Here is a 26,906-nt window from a genome sequence, read left to right as displayed (position 1 = left end):
ATTTTCCATTTTATCAGATCAGCAGTCTGCTTAGTCTTGTATTGCCTCAAGCCTTGTCTCTGCTACAAATGCTTTGCCAGTATGGCCAGACCACCAGAGCCCCAGTGTAGATGCAGCTCATACTGACAAGGATTTTTTTTTTTTGGCATAGTCATACTGCTTTCCCGAGCAAGGTTAGCTGTGCTGACAGATGCATTCTTCTGGTAGCTGCATCGAGGCAAGGGATTTTGCCAGCAGAGCTATGTTGTCCTATGTGTGGGAGTACGGGTGGGGAGGGAGTTGTTTCCCAACCACACCATACCCCTGACTAGCACCTGTGCTGACAAAACTGCCCTAGACAGGCTAACTCCAGGTCCTTCAGAGAGAGGCACAAGAGACCTTGTAATGGGAAATTATGGAATACCTGTCTGAGGGGAACTTCTTCTGTCTATGCAGTATTAACCCTTTCAGTCACTCCTAACCCAGTAGTTTGTCTATGCCTCTCTGATCATTTTTATATATATCTTTGGATCCTTTCTATTTCGGTTATGTCACGTTGAGCTAGGGTGACCAAACCCAAATACAGCTTTCCATGTGAGGGTGTACCATTGATTAATGCAATGTTGCTGGCATAGTTAAAGTATTTTCAGTTCAGTTCTTTATACATCCTCACATTTGATTATTGATCACTGCTGTGAACTAAGCAGGTGTGGGGTGGCACTGTGGAGGGGTGTGTGTAGTGGAAGTGAAGGATGAGGAGGCAGGGACCTATTGAGGACTAGGGGACCGGTGGTGATGGTGGATGCTGAGTGGATCCCAGAATGAGGGGAGTGGAGACAGGGAAGGGAAAGCAGGGCCCATGGGGGTGGGTGTTGGAGAGGGGGGAATGAAAGGGTAACAGAAACCTGAGGAAGGGGGAAATAACGCTGCACACACAGCCCCGGGTAAAAAGTTGAATGGGGTCGTAGAGTCCCTGAAATAGAGGGGATTGGGAGGGTGGTACACAGGGAGTTTGATGGGGTGGATGGAAGAATGCAAGAGGCCCCTGGTAGGTGCAGTGTGCTTGGCCTACAGAAGCCACGGTGATACTGAGGTCTTGTGCTAATATGGAGCAACGTGAACTGTTAGCTTAACTTTTATGTGTTTTGGAGTAAGGTAAACTAGGCACATGCACAGGTATGGGTTAAATACTCTTTTAGCAGAGGCTTTAATAGCTAGCTGCATTTCCTTACATCCTGCCTCTTTCTACACTGAACTATGAATTGAGGTATTCAGGTTACGATAGGGTGGCTTTACAGAGAAACACCACTCCAGGGCTGATGTTATGTATCTGTTTTTTTAATCACTTTAAAATTGTTGAAAGAAACTTTTTTTTTTTTTTTTTGGGTAAAACTTATACATTTTTTCCATGACCTACAGTTTGGGAAACTTTTGCCTTAGAGGAAAAGACAAAATTTGGACAAATGTGTCACATTTCCCACCCTTGAAGAAAAGCTCTGTGTAACTCGAAAGCTTGTCTCTCTCACCAGCAGAAGTTGGTCCGGTACAAGATACTATTACCTCACCCACCTTGTCTCTTTAAGAAATCAGTTAGTTTTAAATAGAAAACATGTTTGGATAAATATTTTTCCTTCGGTAGCCAGCAACCTTGAAGTTAACTAATAAACAAAAATGCTGTTTTGTGTATTTTTAATTGAATTTCCATCCAAATAGAATTTGACACAAATCACAAGTAAAACATTATTCATCACTTGGGGGAAAAAAGTATTAATTGCCATTTCCTAATATAATTAAAACTGTGTATAGATCTAGCATATCCTCCTGCTTAGCAAAAAGAAGCCTCAAATGTAATGTAAAGCATATATTTAGTTGCAAATTAACATGTTATAATGGTTACTAGTGAATGACTATCCTTCTTTAGGAAAATAACTAAAAAATACAAATGCTAAAAAAAAAAAATTACTTAAATCAGAGTTTCCTAATTATTGATTTAAATAGTGATTAGAATCAGTGATTTTTAAATCAATCCACCCTGACAAAGTGTGTGCGTGTGTGTGTGATTCCCTTTTCTGTTCATTCCCTCTGGGGCACCTGTCATTGGCCACTGTCGGAAGACAGGGTACTGGGTCAGATGGACCTTTGGTCTTACTCAGTATGGCTGTTCTTATGTATATATAAAAATTAAAAAAACAATGCTTTTCCCAGTCTAATTTTTACATGTGTCAAGTTACAGGGCTTCCACTTGAAAGACTGCTCCCAATTTAATGGCTTTCCACAGTGAGGCTGAATATCAGGAAAAACTCTTTGAATTTCCTTTTTCATCATTTCATCCCATTACTTCTAGTTTTATCTGTTTGTACCATTCCGAGCAGTTCTTGTCCCGCCTTGATGCTTATACCTTTCCAGTGCTTGTTGCCAGTTACCCGTTTTCACCTGGGACAAAAGGTCTTTCTGATGCAACAGACAAATATAAAATTATTCTCCAAACATGTTACGATTTTTTTTGGCCAGATTTTAGAGTTGCACTGCAATTAGCAGTGTTGACTTGCAATAAAATAGAATTTAAAAGTTCAAGTCTCTGATCTTTTACTCTTTCCTTTGTGTTTCAGTGAGGGTTCCATATTTCATTGACTTGAAAAGGCCCCAGGATCAAGGCTTAAACCACACCTATAATCATTACCTTCAGCCAGAGGAGGATGTAACCATTGGAGTCTGGTATGTAGGATTATGCTCCCCCTGACATCCCTTAGTATGTCCTCTGCATCCTTAGTGTGGAGATTATACTTTGATTGGATCCCAGTGCAGAACCCTGTCTCTCAACAACTGTCTTTCTAGTCAATGGTCATGACTATCATTTGTTTTCATCTGTGCATGTGTGTATCTTTCTCAGCTTAGGGGCGGAGTCCATGCTAAAAGGTATGTAAATCTCTGGACCTCAACTGAACTAAGTTTTAGCAGCATGTGAAACATAGACAGATCATGAATGCAGAGAAGTTCTCTAATTTGGAAATGTGAAGGTGTTGCTCTGCATTGCTAGACTGGTTATGTCCCTGGAATGTAGAGGCGAGCTGGTGAATTAAAGGTTGGCTTATCATCTGTGTCTTGTTCATGTTCTTCTGTTTTGTGCTAATCAGTGCAGCAGAAGGTAGAAACAGAGGATCAGAGTGTGGGAGGAGAAATGTTCTCTGGAGAGTGGGGGGAATGAAAAGGCTTTGCTCACATTCTAACCAGCACAAATCAGTACTGGGTTTGTTTGTTTTTTTTAACTGAATTTCAATTGTTACATTTTAGCTCATGAAGGAGAAGTTAAGGTGCTTAACTATAGGCAGTTCTTGCATTCTCAGTGAGTCATCTGAGGCTTACAGATGTTGTGACTGGTGTTGCATAAACTTTTTTTGAGCTGGTCAGCTTTCAAGGTGACCAGTGAGTTAGTTTTGAACATCTGCCTCTACTGATAGCTTTCTATTCTCTCTCTCTCATTGCCCCTGTTCTGTTTTGTTTTGTTTTTTCCAATTTTTTATAACTATGAAGAAAGTTCCCTGTGGCTTAAAAGAAAGAGAGATCACTACGGAGTTAACAACGAGGAGTCCAATGGCACCTTAAAGACTAACAGATTTATTTGGGCATAAGCTTTCGTGGGTAAAAAATCCACTTCTTCAGATGCATGGAGAAAAAGTGGGTATTTTACCCACGAAAGCTTATGTCCAAATAAATCTGTTAGTCTTTAAGGTGCCACCAGACTCCTCGTTTGTTTTTGTGGATACAGACTGACACAGCTACCCCTCTGATACATCTCAACTCTGTAGCGAGTATGTAAGAGTAGCAACCAGCTAAAGGAAAGGTTAGGCCTATATCAGCTCCTGGGGGTTAGGTGAGATGGGACTAGTTTTTAATGATTCACCCAGTGAAGTCAAATTGGTGAATCCTGGGAGTCAGTTTGAATTTGCACTGTAGTTTGTGTGTCAACACACTGATACAGTGATAGGATGAGGGGGGAGGCTTTCAGTCTTGAACTGATTGGAAGGAGTATTCTCTTCTGAATGGTGCAATAATAGCCTATAATGGGTAGGCAACCTGTGGCACGGGTGCCGAAGGCGGCACACAAGCTGATTTTCATTGGCACTCACACTGCCTAGGTCCTGGCCACTGGTCCAGGGGGCTCTGCGTTTTAATTTAATTTTAAATGAAGCTTCTTAAAACATTTAAAAAACTTTTATTTACTTTACATACAGCAATAGTTTAGTTATATAATATAGACTTATAGAAAGAGACCTTCTAAAAACGTTAAAATGTATTACTGGCACACGAAATCTTAAATTAGAGTGAATGAATGAAGACTCGTCACAGCACTTCTGAAAGGTTGCTGACCCCTGGCCTATAACATCACATTCTTTATTTGTAATGAGGTCCACAGATCCATGGCATTGGATAGTCTGGTCTATACATCCTTGCAGGTAGACCAAACCTGTCAAAGATGGGGACATGTGGCTTCCCCTTTGAGAAACTGCCAGATTTTGTCTGCCTCTCCAGCTGCAGGCAGACCAGCTCCTTCCTTCTGCAGAGCAAATTTAAAGGAAAAAAAAAGGAGGGAAAATATGGCTTAAAATCTCCAGGCAGTCAGGGTCTATCTTTATTGGCAGAGAGGATTTTCTTTTTCCTTGGTAGCTGGGACTCTGTACCTTTCCTTGCTCAGACAGAATGCAGCCTGGCAGGAAAGGTTGAGAGAGGAAACAAGACGCTGTCTCCTGCATCTTCCCTTCTGATTGAGGGCCTGCGTGGTGGTCTGTGCCTGTTCTTGGAGACCCAGGCCTTTCTCAAATGCCCAGGCAGGGGCAGGGCTTCCTACCGTCTCCCTTCCTCACAGGACAGCTCCCTGCAAGCAGTGGCAGCACCTTCGTGGCAAAATCCCCTGATCTTGGTGCAGGTGACAGCAACTTTCCAGGGAACAGCAAGCGGTGGCTCCCTTGTTTTCCCCCCGACCACAGTGCATGGGGAGTGTAGGTTGAAGCTTTGTACAATGGGACGGGGTGGCTTTCCATCCAGCCTGTGGAGCCTGCTCTCTCAGCCATGTCTGTTCACCATGCAGCAGCTGCCCAGCCCTTCCCCTGCAACTGCTGTGGTGGCGGCAGGGAGCCAGAGACAGAGGAAAGAAAACCTGGTAAGGGGCCATTGGGGTTAACCTTTTCCTCCATTCCATAGCATGCTCCCTGCCCAACCCTGCTGTGCCTCAGGGCTATTCCTTGCCAGGAGCATAAGCCCACCCCTATATTCCAATGCAGCAGATAACCAATGACTCCCTTTGAATATCCTCCTCTCCATGAGGGGGGAGGAGGAGGATCAAGGGGAGACATTTTGTGGCTGTCTGAGATACCTCTTTCTTATGCCATATCGTTCTAGTTTAAAAAAAAAAATCAGAAGGCTTCAGAGCACTTGTCGACATCAAGTATCTCAACAGAGCCATACAATAAAATCAAACTTCGAGACGGATGGCACATTAGCTTCACATCAGTAGATGTGAAGTGTGCCTATCTCCATATCCCAATTTGACAATCTCTCAGATGCTTCCTAAGCTTTGTTGTCAGAACTCAACGTTACGAGTATGCGTCTTTGCCGTTTGGTTTAGCAACAGCACTGCAAACGTTTATGAAATTGCTAGTAATGCTAATGTCAGTCTTGAAAGGACCGAGTTTATGTTCCCTCTTCCTGGGTGGCCACTTTATCCAGGCCTCATCTGGAGTCTGTCATTTTGTGCCACCAAAGCAATAAGGATGCTGCAGAGCCACAGTTTTGTGAAAGAATCAGTTAAGGGTCTGAGTATTCCTGTGTCTGAGTGGGAACAGGCCTGGTCCTCTACAAAGTTGCTTGTTGCAGGAAAGACAGGAGAAGTAGTGAAATCTTGTGAAAACAGTCAGCTTCTCAAGGGGAGTTCCCATTTGTACGCTTCTGTCTCTTCTGTGATTGGTGGTCTCCCGTGTGGATATTCTTAGTGGGCCAGTGCTCACATGAGGCCACTGCAGAGCTTCCTCCTGTCCCTGTCTACGCTATCATGGCAAAAGTATCTCAACCCAGGAAGATTCTTAGGTCATTCACATGGGGTCAAGTTCTGGCCAAGTGATCTGGTCCAAACGAGAACAAGCACAGCATAAACTGGCAAGAGCTCAGCGCAGTTCAATATGGTCTCAGGGCTCTTCTTCCATAGCTGGACTTATCTCAAATCCTGATCAGGACAGACAACACTAGTCAGTCCTGTCAGACATCAGCAGACAAGGGAGCAAGGTCAACGCTCCTTCAAAGAGCAACTCACTTCCTGATGCCTTGAACAAAGGACAATCTGCAATCAACTTGCTCCCTTCACATCCAAGGCAGAATGGAATGTTACAGGTGACCTGGCTCAGTAGGCAGAAGTTAAATCATCCATAATGGGAACTACACCCAGAGGTGTTTCATCTCCTGGTAAAGAAACTTATGCCTGGCTTATACTAGAAAATTAGGTTGGTTTAACTACTTCAGTTGGGGAGGTGAAAAATCCACACCCCTGAATGGTGTTAAGCTCACCTAAGTCTCCATGTAGAGTAGACAGTGCTAGTCAATGGAAAAATTCTTCCATCGACCTAGGTACTGACTCTCTCAGGGAGATGGATTATCTGCATTGACCAGAGAACCCTACCATCAGTGTAGATAATGTCTACGCTGAAACACTACAGCGGCACAGTTATGCTGCTGTCGCATTTTAAGTGTAGACCTATCCTTAGTCTCTCAGCGACAGATCTGCTTGCCTCCCACCTGAAACACAAGGTTTCAGTATTATTCTCTTGGGATCACAGAGCCAAGGCAACAGATGGCTTGTTGTAGTGATGGCCAGAAGGGACTGATGTTTTGCCTTTTTTCCCCAGAGTGCTCCAGCAGATCAGGAAAGAAGCAGCACTGGTAATTCTGGTAGCTCCATTGTGGCCAAGAGGCCTTGGTTCACTGATCTCATTACATGGTACCAAGTCCTCCTATCTGCTTTCCATCCAGAAGGGATATGCTGTTACAAGGGCCAGCCATGCATCAGGTTTTTTAACTAACTGCTTGATTTTTGAACAGAGCCTCTTAAACCAAAGAGGTTATTAGCTTCCAGGAATAAATCTAATTCAGCAAATTCAAGGGCCTGGTTGAGCTTTAACCACTGGTGCTAGGAGCAGGGTCTCACCCCTCACATCTGCACTGGTGTGACGTATTCTCAGATTTCTTCAAAATGGACTCTGGTTAAGTCTGGCAGTTCAGACTTTCAAAGGCCAAGTTGCTGCTTTGTCTGCTATGCTTAATGCAATAGACAAGTAGTGAATTTCATCTTACCTAGATGTCCAGCATTTCTTAGGAGAGCTGCATCTCTTCTGCGTCCTCTTGATGTGCATCAGGTTCTTCTGTGGGATCTTTCTTGATTCTCAGGATCACTACAGGCCCTTCATTTGAACCACTTGTGAAGGTGTCCCCTTACTTTCTAACCATTAAAATGGCCTTTTCAGATGATAGCCATGTCTCATAGCAGTTTGAGTTAGGAGCTTTTTTGAGCCTCAGTTCTGCATGTTCCATAACGCTGAAGTAGCACTCTGAACTGACCCTGTCTTCATACTAAAGATTAACTCCAGGCTCCATAGAACACAAGAAATTATTCTTCCATCCATCCTTCTCTCCTGTTTGGTGATTACAGAGAAAACACTTAAATATTAGTGTATCACATGAGATACAGATATTATAAATGAGATTAGACACACCAACCCAAGTCCGAATGTCAAAAGTTGCTATTTTTAGCCTCATAGTCCTGACCTGAGCTCTGAGACTTGGTGCTGTGGGTTTTTCTTTGAAGTGATGACGGACCCAGGGAGTGCATAGTTTTTTTCCGAGGCTATGAAAATGTCTCAGCTGGCTCAGAAGTGGAGCTACACCTCCCTGACCGCTGACAAGTTTGGTGTGCCTCTAAGTCTGCACAGAGGAGAGGACCCAATATCATGGATCTGTCGACCTCGTGACTCCAAAAAAGGCAATTTTGGGGCAAGACATGGATACATTTTCCTATTCATTGCCTTTTAAAGGAGAGCTTTGGTGAAGACTACTTTTAGAAGCGGAATCTTGAGCTTTCCCGAGCTAGATGGGAAAATCACAGCCGCTAGCCTGACTCTACTTACTTGTATCGTAACCACTGAGCTATAGTATAGTACAAATGGATTGAAAAGTACAAATCTGTAGCATGTAATGTTTGCTGTTTCAGAGGCTTAGTTGATATCTTTATTTGCGCATTACATGTGTCCGGCTGCACTTAAGTCCTATTGAGGTAAACAAATCTCTGATCTAGAGTGTGAAAAGTTGAGTAACCAAGCAATGCTAATTTTCTGTCTTCGTACCTAGGCACACAGTTCCTGCAGCCTTATGGAAAGATGCTCAAGGCAAAGGCCAGCCGTGGTATGAGGACACTTTGGGATCCAACTATCCTGTAATCCTTTATTTGCACGGAAATGCAGGAACTAGGTAAGGAACAAGCATCAGTTATAAAGAGGGATAGCATTTCTTCCATTTTATTTATTCTTGTTTACATAGGGTTGCAAAATTGGGCCAAATAATGCTAGAGCAGTTTGTTTCTGTGGGTTAAAAAATAACACCTGTTTTTAAAAATGGAAATTCTTTGGATTTAATAAGTGTGGGGAAGGGAGAACTGACTATTGTTGGTTTTACTGCTGGAATGAGTTGTCATCAGTTGCCTTTCCAATGCATTGTCTATCATGCTCCTTCATCCAGAGGTCTGGATATGAGAGGGACAGGATTAGTGTTCCTTATGCTTCTCAGATGGCAAGAGGCTTTTGAACTTACTGGGCCAAGTGTAGGAGGGAAGGGAGTATTCATTTCCAGCATTGTCAAATGTCTGGCCATGTAAATGACGGTATGAAAATAGCGGTGAGAAGTTGGCTATGACACTTTCCTTATATGCTGTTGAAACATGAATGCCAGCTGCTGCCGTCAGTTCATTTTATAATTTCATAATGTTGAGAAAAGGAAAACCAAGGAGCAGGCTGGCGAGTCTGGCTCAAACCAGGCAGGGCACTGAAGTCCTAAGCTGCCAGGGGAGGCAGGAAAGTGGAGGCAGAAGTAGTCTTGGCATATCAGGTGGCAGCTCCCGGGGGGGGGGGGGGGGGGGCGCGGGAGGTTCTTTGATCTAATCCGTCACAATACCTATTTGTGTGTGTAAATTCTCAGGGCTTTGTTCTGGGGTGCTAAATACCATTATCAGATGTGTGGAATAGCTTACCATCCTATCGCTATGTATTGTAGCACTTTGACTTTCCTGTGGGTAGGGTGTGTGTGTGTGTGTGTCTCCTTTTCCTTATCAATCTGTATATTCCAAAGTGTATTGGCACATTTCAGAATTCATTAACACTCATGTACTTTCAAAGCCAACATCCATTTTAGAGAGTGTGTCTACACTACAGGGAACACAATTATAACAAAGCTATCTCCTGACCTGCTTTAGTATGACTATGGAATACTATTAAGGTTCTTTGTACACTTCCAGTTTCAATAATGATGTAAAGCAGAGTCCCCTGATCTGGTTGTACTGGTAATGAAGGTTCTATTGCATCGTAATAGCCTTTTCATCTCAGGAAGGGCTCATTTTTCTGTCCAAATTGTTGTTTTAGCGGTGTCTTATTCCATACAAAAACCTGAGGCAATGGAAGATAAGTTTGCAAGGCTAAGCACTCTGAACTCATGAAAGGCATGAGCAAACTCAACTTTGGCAACCTTTTGTGCATATGTATTACAGTACAATCTTCAATTATATGATCATGCTGTTTCTGATGATCCATTTTTTTCCTACCACCTTGTATTCACAGTGTAGCACAGGGGTTGGCAACCTTTCAGAAGTGCTGTGCGAGTTTTCATTTATTCACTCTAATTTAAGGTTCCGCGTGCCAGTAATACATTTTAAGGTTTTTAGAAGGTCTCTTTCTAGAAGTCTATAATATATAACTAAACTATTTTGTATGTAAAGTAAATAAGTTTTTAAAATGTTTAAGAAGCTTCATTTAAAATTAAATTAAAATTCAGAGCCCCCTGGACTGGTGGTCAGGACCTAGGCAGTGTGAGTGGTGTAGCATCTTGTAACAATGGAAGCTGTTACCAGGACCTACATATAATATACAGATTGGAGTCACTGCTTGGCAACTCCGGGTGTCACAGAAATTAAAAGCTGAACTATGGAATCATGCATGCATTTCACAATTCTTTTCCAGTGCTAAGAAGAAAATGGTGCAGCCTGATTCTCTTTGCCATTCAGTTCTAATAGATATTGCTATGTCTTTCTACAGTGCACACCCAGATACACATAACTTACTATTAAAAATGCCGAAATCCATAAATATTGAAATTTTGTGTCTGCTAGCCACTGAGGTGTGGAAGGAAAAACCCAAATGCTGTTTCTGGACCCTGAGACAAGATACATGTCACTTTGCTGTAGAATATGCCTTTTAATGTGATGTAGGAAAATACATAAAAATGATCAGTTATATTTCTGAACCTAGGTGGCTGTGAAGGATCAAGGGGAAGGACAGTGGATAGAAGTACACCAGAACATCACTCCTCATCATTATTGTTCTTTTTGTCTGGAGAGAGGGATTTTCTGCCCCTCATTTTGCTCCCTATTGTTTGAACACACTGCTTAACCACTGATTCTGAGCTGCAGCAGCTTTTCCTCTAGCTGATGAGGCTACAAGCAGCTTCCTTTGGATCATGTCTATACTATCTCAACACTGGCCAGAAAGGAGTCAGAGTATGTTGGGTATCTAGGCAAGTTTAGGGAACATATTTTGATTTCCTTATGACAGTGTTGTGCTGCTGGTAGACGACCAAGCTAGTATGCCAAGGTATCTTTCTAATTGGAGAAGACTGTATTTGTGACTTAGCTGCATGAACTGAAGGCCCAAGGTCATTTGTAGTCTGCTAGGAGTTCTGGGACACTTCTGTATGAGGACCAATTAACTTGCAAAAGGACATCAGTTAGGCTAAAGAATGTAGCTTCCCCAGTAAATATTCCTTCTTTCTCCCTGAATGTATTGTTTGTTTGGTTTGAGATGGAGTATGTTTTTTAAAAAAATCCAACCCTTACGGTTCTTTCCAGTCACTGTGTGCATTAATACCAGCAGAGCCACTGGATCTCGTGGCAGGCGTAGGTGTGTATGTTTTCAGAGGGAAATCTACAAGGCAAACTATTAATGCTGTGCCCAAGTTGAACAGTACAGTAAGTGGAAACTAGATCAGGGTCAGCAACCTTTCAGAAGTGGTGTGCCGAGTCTTCATTTATTCACTCTGGTTTTGTGGGCCAGTAATACATTTTAACGTTTTTTAAAGGCCTCTTTCTAGAAGTCTATAATATATAACTAAACTATTGTTGTATGTAAAGTAAATAAAGTTTTTAAAATGTTTAAGAAGCTTCATTTTAAATGAAGTTAAAATACAGAGGCCCCAGACCAGTGGCCAGGATCCAGGGCAGTGAGAGTGCCACTGAAAATCAGCTTGTGTGCTGCCTTCGGCACGCGTGCTATAGGTTGCCCACCCCTAAACTAGATAGTTCAGCATTATTTTTACATCAGTGCAGCATCTGAAGCCAAATCTGTTAACTCTACTTCACTGGAGATTCTGCCATGGATTAGCAACATGATTTGCTAATACTGAAATCTTAAGATGAAGGACAAGTTGAGATTTAACTTTAAAATCATTCCTGATAGAGTTGGCTTGGGTTTTTTGGAGTGCGTGTCACAAGCCAGCAAAAACTTTCATTTTCTTGGTAGACCTGGAATTCCCTCAGCATATGTTATTACTTGTTTGTGGGAGTTGGGCAGGAAGACAATGTTTGGAATGAATGCTTGCTGTGTCGTCCAGTAATGAAACTAAGGGTTGTTGTCTTCTCAAGGTAAATGGCTAAGAAGTTAGGTAAGGTATTTAAAATGTATGTTTGTAGAATATCAGCATTTGTCCATATTTAATTAGAGACCTGGAGGAGAAAAGTAGAACTCTGAAGATATGTGCCTTTGGAAGCTTAAATACTAATGTCTCTTCCTCCTCTTTCCCTAAATTTCTTTTCACAGAGGAGGGGATCACCGTGTGGAACTTTACAAGGTAAGTGACTCCATGCTTCCTCCAAACTATTACATTATACAGATTGAGCAAATAAAAGTCCTAAACCTGTCATCGTAAAATATCCTGGTCTTATTGTACTTTTCTATAAAACAAACCATAGTTCCACTATTCCTTAGTGACAAGCCTATAAGTATTATTTCCTGGATTTATAAATTATATCTTTCCCTTTATAATTGGTATTGGAGTGCTGGCGCCTGTAAAATGATCTGATTGCCATGCTGCTTATCCTGTGAAACTCCCTTTAGCAAAACCTTCTTAATTCAGGTCACTTCTCCAGTGCTATTTGTCAACTCAAAAGAGGCAGATGACTGTTTCTTTTCCTCCAAAACAAAGATCAACTGAGTTTCAGCAAGATGGCACCTCGTGTTTAAAGAGAACGTAATGAAAATATCATCTCAGTTTTTAGTTTCCTTGGGACCGCTGGATACTGTAAAACAATTTCCATTTGCCCAAATGGACAAATTAGCATTATAGTTATTGTGTACTTGAGCAAGAAGCGCAGGCAATGTCTGTTTAAAAACCTCAGCACAACTACTGAATAAATAGAGGCTGTGCGTAGTCTAGTGGATATAGCAGAGGACTGAGTGTCTGGACACTTGGGTTTTAGTCCTGGCTCTGCTGCTGCCTTGCTGTATAACCTTAGACAAGCCACTTTACCTGCCTTCCTCAGTCAGCTCATCTAAAATACGTTGCAACAGCTGGACTAAAAAATTATACTTGGTCCATTTATCAGTGGTATGTGAAAAAGAAACCTCTAAGTGCATGTAACAGCAAATTCAAATTGGCCAGGTTCTGGCCCCTTTCTTTGGGGCTGCCTGTAGGTTCTGAGCATCCGTGGAGCTGCCCAGAGTCTGAAAGATACCAGAGCTGCTTAGAAAAGATGGAGCAGTTCAGGTAGTTTTCTCTAACTTCCCTTGCCCAGATTACAAATTTCTGAGCAACTTGGTGTATCTTGCAGGTTGCAGTAATGAGAGAGATCAAGATAATTCACTCTGCTGCCTGGAAAATAGATCAGCATCAGATGTACGGGGGTGATTGTTTTGGTGGGGTGTGAAGGACATCGCTAGAAAAACTGAGAAACAACAATAAGTAAGCTAGTGGGCAGAGAGAGAAATGGAGGGGAGCATCCCTTCTCAGCACCGGTAGTTGGGTGGTGGTGCCAGGGAAGAAGAAAACGCAAATCCTTAGACGCGTACCTGCTAAGACCAATATGAAAGATGGTGATGTGGGAGCGGGGACATATCTGCGATATCCACTGACAGTTCTCTGTTGAAGGTGAGTTTCTGCCCCTTCCCTAAACACACCCTGGTGTCCTGCCATAATAATTTCTAAGGCACTTTGGGATTAGCTGATGAAAAGTACTGTGTAGGCACCTAGTACTTACATGATATGGATTACGCTATTTAGGAAAAGGGAACTCCGTTCCCACACACATCCAGCGACAGATTGCCATCCCATTGGTCAAACAAGGGCTGTCCATGGCTCTGTTATGGTTAGTTTTAAGTAAAGAAACGTAGCCGGCAGTTACTACATGATTAAGGCTACAATTTTGTCACGGATATTTTTAGTAGAAGTCATGGACAGCTCATGGGCAATAAACAAAAATTCACGGAAACTGTGACCTGTCCCTGACTTTTACTAAATACATCCCTGACAAAATGAGGAGGGTCCAGCACCCTGCCCTGCTGAATGCAGTGACTGGGAGTTAGGGAGGGATTTCCCCTGCCACCTTGCAGGGCCGGGAGCTGGGAGGGCACCACTGCCTGTGGGAGATGGGGGATGGAGAGCAGCTGTCAGAATCCCTCTGCTACCAGGGATAGCTGAAGAGCTCTGGGGTCCTCCCCCGCCCGCAGGGCTGGGAGGTGGGGAGGGAATCCCCTGTCACCGTGCAGGGCTGGGGACCTGCCGGGGTCCCCCTGGTGCCTGTGGCAGCTGGGGAGTTTGGGGGCCCGCACCGGCTGGTCAGTTGCAGGGGTCCCACGTCGACTGGGCTGATGTGGTGCCCCAATGTCATGGAGGTCTCTGGAAGTCATAGAATCCGTGAGTTCCGCAACCTCCACGATGCAATCATAGCCTTACACGTGATTACTGTTACCCTGTTTTATTGGTGACCTTTGTTGTGGTGTTGGAGAGCTGATCCAGGCTTCTTTGTTCTGCGTACCACAGGCCTGTCCTATTCACAGCAATAATTGAAACAATAAGAGCATTGTGTCTTGGAACTACGTATTTATTCGACACAAGCACAAACAGTTGTAGGGAAGACATTGTCCTGTGTACCATCCAGGGGCATGATAGCAGAGAGATTCTGTTTACATTTCTTGAAAAATGTATAAAGCCAGCCTTTCCTTTACCCGCTCTCCCCCAACGCGCCACACTGAATATGTCAGAGTAAATCAGTCTTGTAAAGCTAATAGCCATGTGCCTGGCTTAGATGACTAGAACAGACCACTCTTCGTTTCAAAGTATTCACACAAAGGGGTTGCCCTGATTGCTCCAACTTTCTTGTGTAGACAAGATCTAAAAATACCAAAATAGAGTTTACCAACTGTAGGTCCTTTTAAAATGTTGTAAGTTGGTACACAGTGGTCAAGATCTGGAACTTTAACATCACTTTTGCTAAGGCATTTTAAAAACAAATTCCTTTGTTCATGTGTCTTTTTTTTTTTTTTTTTACTTGTTTGCAACAGACTTTACAAGGGTCATCAGTGCTAAGACATAAACATAAATCTTCATAACAGACCAGTTTTCTAAACAATATATTTTAGAGGAGACTTTCGAGCTTGTTGAAAACATTCAAAAATTAAAACAGCCTCTTCTGAGCTATCATACATGTTAATATCATTAAATATTTGTAAGCATCCACAAAATATATTCAGTGTATCAGCTGGGTAGGAACAGCCTGTACATTTGAATACTATAAATAAGGCAGCTTTGTACTGTTTCATGAACAATCTAAAGATTGCGGCGTGGTGTAGACAGCAGCAGAATTTTGAAATCCCTATTGGTAAAATAGTTCCAGAAGAGGGGCTGTAGCTGGAATGATCTCTCTCTCCTTTTGGATTTTTGTTTGATTTTTCAGATTGCACTGGTACAAACAAGGCAAGGTGTTGTCAATTGTTTTCCAGAACTTAAAGCTGGTGTTCATACAGATGAAAATAATGCTTCCTTAAGACACTGTCTATAGGCAAACTATAAAGCCAAGCGAGTGAGTATTTACAGTCTCAAAGACAACATTCATGCTTCAAGGGAACATTTAAAAAGGCAGAGGCTTTGGAGTGGTTCCTCTTGTAGTTTTATTATTGATGCTATGCAAACAGTGACGTTAAGCTTCAAGCCAGCACATCGAGAAGAATATAGAGTAGTGATCAAAACTAGCTGAGGGTAACACAGAAATGCTCAGACTCTTCTGGGAGTAAATGCCTCTGTGGAATGATCTGTCTATCTTAGGTACTCCTATGACTCCCATTACCATAGCAGCCAAGCACCTAGCTGTCTTTAATGTGTTTATCCTCACAATACCCCTATTGTCCCAGTTGTACAGATGGGGAACACAGAGGCTAAGTGACTTGCTGATGGGCACATTGAAGTTTGTGGCAGAGCAAGGAATTGAACCCAAGTGTCATGAGTTCCAGGCCTTCACCCTGACCACGGGACTATTCTTCCTTTCTGTTCTGTGGCTGGGGAAATAAAAAGAAACAAAATTACAATCTGAAATAATTGGGTGTGTGCAAGCCCTTGCCTGGATCATTGTATATTCCCTTCTCCTGGATGTTGGGTCGATGCCATAAATTAGAACACGTGCTGTGGAACAAAGTTCTCTATTGCTGGGTGTGACGTTTAAGTGATAGTACAGCTGTTACTCAGTTTGTGGCTGTGTGTTAAATGCTTCCTTTTTTCTATTTAGGTTCTAAGTTCCCTTGGTTACCATGTAGTCACATTTGATTATCGAGGTGAGTAAGTGTTTGTTTATTTATTAGGAAGCTGTGTTTGGCTCTGTCTGTCTTATCTGGAAACTGCTACTTTTGATCTTACAGCTAACTGCTGTTTTGACAGTTTCAGAAGCTGTTACTAATTAGACATTTCTTGAATTTTCATTGAGTTCTTAAAATCTCAGAATGTGTTACCTTCTCCAATGTTTCTCTGATTTCTTTCCCTGTGTAGCACATAAACCATGAGATCTTACTACCTTTTCCCCTTCTCAAAGCAGGTACTTATATGACCCGCATCACCATAGTATCTGAATGCCTCAGTCTTTAATGCATTTATTCTCCCAACATCCCTTTGAGGTATGGCAGTGCTATTATCCCCAGTTTATAGGTGTGAAACTGAGACACAGAGAGGCTATGTGATTTGCCTGTAGTCACCCAGGAAGTCTGTGCAAAGCAGGTAATTGGACGTAGGTCTGCCCAGCTCTAGGCGAGAGCCCTAATCACTGGACCATCCTGCAACTCATGGATTGAATGGACACTGCTGCAGCAATCTATTCTCTGACAGCTCAGATTTTGTCTGAAAAAATACAGACATCTATAGGTTTCTTTACTACCCTCCCCAACTTGCTGTACTTCCAGCAGGCAAGTTTTGAAAGCAGTTCATTGGGAATGCCACCCACTGGCCTTGCAACAGGTGGATGTTTGGAGCTCTGCTCAGCAAAATGTACATTACATCTGCTCTTAGTATGCAGGGAAGTCCATACAATTTCCACTGCTAACAAGAGGTGCAGGGTATAGTCTGTTTTAGCTCAGTACTCTTTTTTTCCTAAATCACGCAAACTGAATGTTACCTTTTCTCCAGGCTTGATCTAGTAACGTCTTGCTGCCCTTTCAGAACATTTCATACCGACTGTTCAAGGGGAAAAGTCTTAAATGTAAATTGTTTCCGAAAGCTCATAAAATTCTTTGTCATATTCTTTTAATTTTAACTCACAAAAGAACCAAGTGAACATCTTAGACTGGGTTGGTGTATAATCCTACATTAGCTTGTTGAGGGATGCTTATGGATTAGACCCAAGCCATATTTATAAATATGCTGCTTACAGTCAACCATGGATTATACTGATTTTCTGATCTATGAACCAGTATCAAACACCTGTTGAGTAACAACCTCTTGTAGCTCAGCAGCATCACCATTGGACAAGGTCTCATCAGAATCTACTGCACAGCTTGTACCCCCTCTCTTGGATCTTGATCTCTTAAATGTTTTGAAATTTTGTTCCTTACTCTTGCTGATGTGTGTTACCTCTGTGTTTGGCACCGGTGTTACTGCTGCTGCAGTTCTGGGTCCAGTTCTGGTGCCCACAATCTGAGAAGGATGTTGATGAATAGGAGAGAGTCCATAGAAAAGCCATGAGAATGATTAAAGGATTAGAAATCATGCTTTCTAGTAATGGACTCAAGGAGCTCAATTTATTTAACTTAACAAAAGAGACGGTTAAGGGGTGACTTAATCACAGTCTATAAGTACCTAAATAGGAAACACATATTGAATAATGGTCTTGTCAAACTAGCAGAGAAAGGTCTAACATGATTCAATGGCTGGAAGTTGAAGCTAGACAAATTGAGTGGAAATGAGGCATACGTTTTTAATGGTGAGAGTGAATTAATCATTGGAACAACTTACCAGGGGTCCTGGTGATTCTCCATCACTGACCATTGTAAAATCAAGATTGGATGTTTTTCTAAAAGCTCTGCTCTAGGAATTATTTTGATGAAGTTATCTGGCTGTTAAACAGGAGATCAGACTAGATGACCACAGTGGTCCCTTCTGGCCTTGGAATCTGAATCTGAGGAGAGGCATTTAAGACCTGAAAGTGGCCGTTCTGCATGCAAGAACTGGCCTATAGTGGAACCAGAAATGCAGGCTATTGGAACATTAGCTCAAGAGGAGCACCAACTCTTGCTTTCATTGTTTGCCAAACCCGCAGTCTGCTTGGCAACTGGCAGCAGCCAAGTTCTAACAGTAGAAGCTTGACTGAGACTTTAAGCAAGATACACTGAGACACTGCACTGTGCCAGTCTTGTTTCATTCCTACCTTTAATTTGGTGTGCAGGTACAATACAGCAGGCAGGAATATTCTCATGTTTCAGATACCTTCCCAGTTGTGGGCATGCAGCTTGTTGAAGGCATAAGAAATGCCTTATTTTGCTGGATGGCTTAGGTGTGACTTAAAATTTTTGTGTTTCAGGGTGGGGAGATTCTTTGGGCACTCCCTCAGAGAGAGGAATGACCTATGATGCACTCCACGTTTTTGACTGGATAAAAGCAAGAAGTGGAGACAATCCTGTCTATATATGGGGGCACTCCTTAGGCACAGGGTAAGCCTCCAATTCAGATGGCAGCTCTCTAGAATAATCAAAGTAGGTCCATGTTGATCTTTGACAAATGTAGTGCCATTTATAGATAGTAGCTATAATCCATTCTGGTTTGTGTCTGTATCTGAATTTAATCACTGCAGAATAATTTCTTCTTTGCTCTTTTTAATTTAGGAAATAGGATAGTGAATAGAACATGTATCCTAGAATTCCAGAGCGCTGGACTGGAAATTAGAAGGCAGTAAGATCAGCATTGCATCATGTAATGAGAGAAATGATAGGCAGATCGGGGGGAATGATCATCACTGGTGTAAGCAGGCACAGTTCCCTGGACAACAGTGGAGTTGCGCCCATTTATACCACCATGTTGAGTGTGGTTTTTTTTTTTTTTTTTTTTTTTTTTTTTAAGCCATACTCCTTGGATTCCATCCTATACACTCTTGAAAGGGTAAAATTTTGTTTAGCTAGAAAATATTTCTCAGACTAACTTACTACACATATGCATGATTTACAGATCAGCACTGGGGCAATTAAGCTGTTAAAATGGTGATTTCACTTGTAGAAATGAAGTATGAAAAATTCTTTAAAAGCTAGAAGCAGCAACAAAACTGGATGCATTGCCTTAATTGGCAGGATGCTGATTGTGAAGTAATTTAAGACAAGGTCTGGCTATTGGTTTATAGTAAAAAGTTTTGGAACCACTGACGTAAGGCAACCAAATCAACTGCTTTTTGTCATCTTTTGCGACCACCATTGCATATATGCATCCTCCATCCCAGCGCCGGGACACTAACACTGATCTGCGGGGAGGGGAGGGGGAGTTGGAGAGTGAGCCTGCCTTGCACTCACCCCTCAGCATGGCTCCTATCGCACAGGCTGGCCACTGAGGTTTGGTGTGGCTGCTCATCTGTCATGGGAAGGCCAGGCCAAACCTGAGTGGTGCTGCGACCATGTGTGCGAGACCATGATGCCTTTACCAGGGAACCGGGCCCAGCCCCACAGTACAGGAGCCACTTCTAAGGGATGAATGTGGGCCGACTCGTTCTCGTACACCCTCTCATGAGAGCTGGGCTGGGAGAAGCGGGTGTGTGCCTAGGCCAGGGCCCAGTGATGGGTTAATCCGGCCCTGGACATGGCAACCCTTCCTGTAACCCACTTGTGGGTCAGGACCCACCATTTGGGAAACACTGTATTAAGCTGCCTGCAAATTTAACATGTGGCACTTCTAAACTAAGTGAATTTCTGGAGAGAGCTGACTTTTGTTAATAACATTGCAGAGCTCTTCCAAGAATTGAAAGGAGGAATTACCCCATAGGAATGGGTACACTGTCAGGTTTGTGTTCCCAGATCTGTCACCATTGTAGACATTTGAACTATCATAGTGTAGAGTTTGATAGAAAAAGCCTCCAATGAAAGTACTGGGATATTTTATATTTGCAAGAGAGAATAAATGTCTGGTCTTAAGAGGGGGAGCGGGAGGGAATTTTTTTCAAAACACCCTGCCAGAACCCTGCCCATACAGTAAAAAACAGTTGTCACTTCAGATAATTCTGTCTCTCTCTCCTGTCTGAAAATGTGCTGCTTTGAATTAATAAACAGCTCTATTTTTATAAATGATTGTCATGCTCAGATTGCCACAGATTCTGTATTGCTGAAATGCCTGCTGCTGCACAAATCATGTGGGTAACATTTAATATTCACACTTCACTAGTAAGCGTTTATTTATCTGAAATTTGTAAGCTTTCATCTCTCCCTCCACTCACCCCACAGTCCTCCCTTAGGGCATTATCTGCACTGCCGGAAAAGGTGTGTGGTTTACCTTGCGGTAAATAATATGCATGAGCTGTCCCATGACAAACACACAATGAAGATTATGAGGTAAACTAGGTAAGGTCAGGCCCAGTGCCTTTTATAGCAGTGAAGACAAGGCCCAAGGTCTCAGCTTGCCTGGTGAGCTGAAATTTGCATACTCTTGATCTGTGCATACCAGAGCAGTTACCTATTCCAGAGTGTGTGTGTGTGTGTGAGAGAGAGAGACTGGGGCTCAGCGGTAATGGGGGCCAGCAGAGAGACTGATGACCTCAGCACAGGAGAGTTTGTGGGCAGTAAGAGGACTGGAGAGCCTGTGGAAGCAGAACCTTGGGGAGCAATGTGTGAAAAGAAGGGCATAGGGGTCTGCTGAAGGTTTCAGTGAGGGAATCCTGGTCATGTTAGGAGAGTGTGTGGGGCATGAATAAGGTTATGATTTAGTCATGGGTAGTTTTAGTAAAAATCCCAGACAAGTCGTGGAAAATAACCAAAAAATCATGACCAGTGACCTGCTGTGACTTCTTTTTTTTTTTTTTTTTAAAGCCAGAAATACCCTAACTAAACCTTAGGTGCTGGGGTGGGGTAGGGGTGTGCTCCAGTGGATGCCGTTACTCCAGGTTGAGGGGTGGCCCAGGGCTCTGCCACCGCTGCTCCCGGACAGCTCCCAGGACCAGTGTGGCTGGCCCTAGGGCCACCCCAGCTGCTCAGGCGGTCCTGAGGTCAGCCACACCAGCCGCTGCAGCTGCGGAAGTCACAGAGGTCCCAGAAAGCTACAGAATCCGTGACCTCCACGAAAGACTCAAAGCATGAGGACTAGGGAGGGGCAGATTCTATGGCCTTGGCTACACTGATGCCTTACAGTGCTGCACTTTTTCACTCGGGGTGTGAAAAAAACACCCCCTGAGCGCAAGTACAGCGCTGCAAAGCGCTAGTGTAAACACAGCCCCAGTGCTGGGAGCATAGCCCCACGGGGAGATGGAGTACCTGCAGCGCTGGGAGAGCTCTCTCCCAGCACTGGCCCCGCGACCACACTCACCCTTCAAAGCGCTGCTGCGGGAGCGCTCCCACGGCAGCGCTGTATGGCTGCAAGTGTAGCCATACCCTCAGTCTGAACCTAAGAAAAATCCTGCGTCTTATTAAATGTCACTCATCTCTCAACTGTCTCTATGTCCAAGGAAGTGGAATTTTGCTGAATAGCAGCTCCTTTAATCTCCAGTCATATGAATCAGAGCAGTAGGGAAGAGGAGGAAGTATTTTGAGGTGTTCTTTAAGCCCTCTGAAAGGCTGTCCAGTATCTGAATGTTCAAAATTGCTGCAAAACATCAATAAATTGAGCCACTCACTGTCTGTTGCCTACACTTCGAACCCTGACACTGGCTTGAAGTGCAGCTGTCTTGAGATCAGTCTCAGAGCTGGATCTTCCAAGTGAAAGTATGTTATGCTTTGAGTTGCTGCAGTTCTTTAGCAGTGAGTGATGAAAACACTTTATTTAACACACAATGTATTTTTTTTTTTTTTTTTTTTTTTAGAGTTGCAACAAATTTAGTGAGGCGTCTTTGTGAAAGAGGTAAGGCTAATGAGAAAGGGGCACTTGCTGTGTGGCACAAGTTGCACTTATGGCCCTAGCTGCTGCTTGGTTACCTTGGTCTGACTTTATTGCAAAAGTAATTTTATCTTATGCTTTTGTATAATATACTCTTATTTGGAACATAATTCCCCAAAATGTGTCTTTTAGTATTATGTAAGCCTTTCCCAATGCAAACCAGGGCATCCCTCGGTGTGAGCTTTGGCACACTGCTGCAGTGGTAGTATTACCAAAAATATTTATTTTATTTTATTCAGAACTTGCACTGTCTTATGGCTAGCTGGAGTATTTTAGATTTTGGTTTGGCAGCTTTCATAAGGGTTGAGTTACCTAGACACCCCTTTTACGCCATTCCAAAAATGCAGCTGTAAAGCTTTCCAGTGTTCATCACAGCTGTTTAAAATGACTGCCTGAGCTTGACCATGACCTCGGTGTGCACATTTCTGCTGCACACTTTCCCAGCCAGAAGTCAGTGGGTCAAGGGAGGATCTGAGGCACATGTAATTATTTTAGACACCTTTTCAGCCATTAGGAAATGGGTAACTCATGTCACTCCATCTGAGAGGAGAATATTGTCTCACTTTGCGCATTTACCTTGTTTTGTAGCGTCTCTAGCATATAAAGATTGCCCCGCTGTGGCGCCACTTCTGGTCTATTTGCTTTGCTTTGTCTTAACTCACCTGAGTTTTGTGCTCTAATGGGCTGTGCTATGTGCTCCTGTTTCAGAAACTCCTCCAGATGCCCTCATACTGGAATCGCCATTTACTAATATACGTGAAGAAGCAAAAAGCCATCCGTTTTCAGTGGCAAGTACAGACTTCAATTTTTATTACCTCGTATTTAGTCACAAACTAGCACATTTACAAATTCCTCGTGGGCAGTACTGGCACTCCTGAGTGAGTTCTGTAAGCCCCTAGCGATTGGCAGTATTTGTTGTTGTAGGGCACGAAATGCTTTTGTAGCAATGCACCTTACAAATTAAATAAAGTATAATTAACAACCATAATTGGAGTCTGATGCAAGAAAAGGAAAATTGGGAATGAAAAGTAATAAAGCCAGGGGTGAGAAATGCAGACCAATTTGGCTATGTCTGTGGGGAGAGTGTTCCCCACCACAGGGTTCACCAGTGCAAAGGCATGGTCCCTTGCTGACGAAGGGCACAACTGAGACTGTGCCAGTGAGTAGCGTGTGAGTGCAGATACCACTCAGAGGAGGTTCAAAGGAGCATCAGATACAGCCCGGGTACACCCCATTTAGGGCTTTGAAAGCAGTGCTATTCCATTTCATAGCCAACCAGTGCAGTTCTGAGCCGGCTGAATGTGGTGGAGAAGCTGGACCAAGAAGTTAAAATGGCCCAGACTTCCAAATGAGTGCACTTCTGCCTTAGGCATGGAGCTGTGTACACGCACATGTACATGCAGATCCAACTGGCCTCTGCACATTACTCCTAAATCAGGAGTGCACAAAGGAGCATGTACATTTAGGTGTACAGCTGTTTGAAGGTTGGACTAAAATAATCCCCAACCCTCATGGTCACAAGGCCATCTGTAGCTGTTACAAGTACATCCCAGGACCAGACCTGCCCATGGAGTGCAACTGGAAACACTTCACCCACTGCGCAGCCATGTGGGTTTCCATGGGAACAGCAGGGCTGAAAGCTTTGCCACAACTCATAACCTGACTACTTGCCAGTGGTGAATCTCCTTATGGTCAATCTCTTCCTAGCAGCCAGACTTCTGTTTTCCCAGGGTTGATGGTGAAGTTGCTCTGACACCCAACAAAGGTGACCAACACACAACTAAGCAAACCCGCAGGCTGTGTTAATGGGGGAGGGATAGCTCAGTGATTTGAGCATTGGCCTGCTAAACCCAGGGTTGTGAGTTCAATCCTTGAGGGGGCCACTTAGTGATCTGGGGCCAAAATCTGCCTGGGGATGGGTCCTGCTTTGAGCAGGGAGTTGGATTAGATAACCTCCTGAGGTCCCTTCCAACCCTGATATTCTATGATTCTAATGTGGCCAGGCCTGTGGCAGCTCTTGTGACATTCTGGGTAAAACAGCAGCAGATTGGTATCCAAGAGGACTCAAGCAGTAATGCTGATGTTAGCTTGGAGAACTTGGTGATTAAAATAATCCATGACTGTGCGCTAGTAGCCAAAACCAATGACAAACAGTGAAGTGTCTCTGCAGCGTATACCCCAGTAACCAATGTGATATCTGGTAGTGTATAATACTCTCTCATTCCGGGCAGGAATGTTCCCTGCAGGGGTCTATCTTGCTGTTCAGTGGAATATGTATATTCATATACTTAAAACTTTTTTCTTCAGATATATAGATACTTCCCTGGATTTGACTGGTTCTTCCTTGACACTATTACAATGAGTGGAATTAAATTTGCAAATGATGAGAAGTAAGTGACTGAGCCCTCAGTGATCTACTCGTAGGTGAGACTGACTAGAATAAAGCCAACACCGTGGGAATATATGCCAAATTGCAATCTCTTCTTTTTTTGCTGAAGCATTTAGAACTTGCTCAAGGAGGTTTCAACAGCTCTAACTGGCCTTGGATGCGACACAGGTGTATAAAAGTGTGGGGGTCTGGCTCCGTCTCAGGAAACTTCAACACACAACTACCAGTATCATTTTTCTTGGTTGCTTTTTCATTTTTTAATGCAGTTAATCATATTCTCAGTGCTGTTCAAACCAACAGTTTCTCCCTTGCACAGGAAATAGCCTATCTGACTAGCTAATTAAAGGGAGTGCATAAAAGGGATAGACGATATGAGTGTCTGTAAATATGACTTTTTTTTGTTGTTGGTTTCTTACAAACTTCTCTATTTAATACATTGAATAGAACTATCCTATTCAGAGAGTGAGTTAGTTGGAAATTTGGCTGTTATAAAGTGGCATGATCCAGCTTTCTCTAATCATACTTTCCACTTTTATAGAGTCTGCCATCAAAGAATCTAAGCACTTTAGAAACCTCAATGAATTAAATCTCTCAACACCTCAGTAGAGGATAATGCTGATCTACAGAGAGGTTAGGTGATTTGCCCAAGGTCACACAAGAAATCTGTGGCATAGCATAAATAGAATCCAAGTCCTCTATCTTAGCCAGTAGACCAGTGTTTCTCAAACTGGGATGCGTGGACCCCTGGGGATCCATGAGGCTATTCAAGAGGATCCACTGGACCTGCTAATCAACTCCTCCCAGGGTCTCTGACATGCTGGGAGTAGGGCGCGGGGCCTGGGGCTGAGTGGGGGACTTGAGGGTCCATGAAAAAATGTAAATCAAAATGGGGGTCCTCGGGTTGCTAAAGTTTGAGAACCGCTGCACTAGACTGTTCTTCCCCTTTCTTTGTAATAAGAGCACAGTAATTTCTTTTATAATCATAAAAAAGAAATCTACTGTCTTATTGACCTTACCGTTGGGTGATGAGCTCCCCAGCAAACAGATTCTCCCATGGTCTTATTAATCATTTTTGCTTAGATCATATTAATTGGTGTTTTGAACAAAATCTGAAATGTGGTTAATTATGTGTAGAAATTGTTTGTAACTATAGCTTCCCTGGAAATCCCACCAAATATAATTACAAAACTTGTTGGTCAGAAAGCTCTCTGATGTCCCCTAATAAACACTTTCCGATTAGTGTGTAGTGGAATAGTTCGTTGTTTCGTTACACACAATGGGCTCACTCTTTGTTTTAAAAATAAACTCTATAGCAATCTACTGTGCTGTATTTACTTTTGCCAACTTTGCAGAATATGAATGGGACTCTTATTTATTAGTGGTGTTTGTTCGAGAAGAGGGACAATAAGCCAAAGATAATTGGCTCCATTTGCATTTGAAGGGACAAGTGTTGAATTTGATGACGCTAGTCGTTTTGATTATTGTGACTGCAGCTTAGCTTGATGATGCTAAAATTGTTTTTCAAAGGGCAAGGATAGATGGGAATTGTTGGCTTCTCTATCTTAATTATTTCTCACTTCTAAAACAGTCTGCAGTAAAGAACTGCTTGTCTATGAAAGGCAAAATATTACTCAGAATGACAAGTATTCAGAAAGTATTTTTTTTTCAAAAATGTAACCAGAATGTACAGAGTGATTAAGCGTAGAACTTTGCTATTATTTTTATTCCTAGTGACAATTGTAATCCTTTTTGCAGTGTAAAATACATTTCCTGCTCGCTGCTTATTCTTCATGCTGAAGATGATCCTGTTGTACCATTTCATCTTGGAAAGAAGGTGCGTTTCTTCAGCTATCATAACAGATCTGCTTCAAGTTGCCAATTTGATAGGAGGGAATAGTGTGTCTTAAACAACCATCCACACAAAGGATGCCATTCTGTTCAGAAAAAGGTAGCAATATGATGTTAAGAACTAGCAACTTTAGTAATGACGGAGGTGCATAAAGTGAGTGGTGCTGAAGGGATGAGATGTTGGGTGGCAAATTTTATCTATATATTTGAAACAAGCCCTCCAAATATCTGGTACTTGCTAAGGGAAAGGGGTGTGAAGAATTTATCAGCCTGCCAAAAAAATGTTTTTGTGGGAGAAGTTAGGGGAAAAGCATTACTGTTCTTCTAACCCAAGAATGGGAATGAGAGAAAATGAGCACAGTTCTTTACCAACCTGCTGCTCAATTAGTTAGCTGAAGGCAGAGGAACTTTGATCTCTGGTTATAATTAATCCCATCGCCCAATGTGGTTTGGGATTTGTTTGTGTGTGCACAGTTATGGTGTTTGTAATTCAGACTGAGGCCTGAGCTTCAATCTGCCAGCTCATCTCATTCAGGACTTTAGGCTGATTTCAGCGAAGTTAGTTATGTAATAGCTGTCCTACAAAAGCTCAGTTTTGTCCAACTGAATCTGACTGTCCTTTGTAAGCAGAATTGTGCTGGGAAAGTTACTGCATTGTCCATTAGGTGGTGGTGGTGGTGGTGGGGAGATGATTAGGTAAAAGGAGATCTGAGGATGGAGATGCAAAGTGAGAGCCACAGAGATACAGTAGAACCGCAGAGTTACTAATGCTTCGGGAACGTTCGTAGCTCTGAACGAAATG

General features: G+C 42.8%; 1 protein-coding gene across 1 annotated transcript in view; it reads left to right on the top strand.

Moving 5' to 3' along the window:
- ABHD12 (abhydrolase domain containing 12) overlaps positions 1-26,906 on the top strand; it is a 62,077-nt gene that overhangs the window by 27,542 nt on the left and 7,629 nt on the right. Inside the window, exons 3-11 of the mRNA XM_030558269.1 lie at positions 2,589-2,694; positions 8,368-8,487; positions 12,096-12,126; positions 16,052-16,097; positions 18,329-18,458; positions 21,794-21,831; positions 22,576-22,655; positions 24,175-24,257; positions 26,012-26,090. Of these exons, the coding sequence (XP_030414129.1) occupies positions 2,589-2,694; positions 8,368-8,487; positions 12,096-12,126; positions 16,052-16,097; positions 18,329-18,458; positions 21,794-21,831; positions 22,576-22,655; positions 24,175-24,257; positions 26,012-26,090 (713 nt within the window). The remainder of the gene's footprint in view (positions 1-2,588; positions 2,695-8,367; positions 8,488-12,095; positions 12,127-16,051; positions 16,098-18,328; positions 18,459-21,793; positions 21,832-22,575; positions 22,656-24,174; positions 24,258-26,011; positions 26,091-26,906) is intronic.

Source organism: Gopherus evgoodei, chromosome 3, assembly GCF_007399415.2.
Source record: "Gopherus evgoodei ecotype Sinaloan lineage chromosome 3, rGopEvg1_v1.p, whole genome shotgun sequence".
Taxonomy (NCBI): domain Eukaryota; kingdom Metazoa; phylum Chordata; order Testudines; family Testudinidae; genus Gopherus; species Gopherus evgoodei.
The sequence above is the reverse complement of the archived record's forward strand: the minus strand, read 5'-3'. Positions and strand labels throughout refer to the sequence as shown.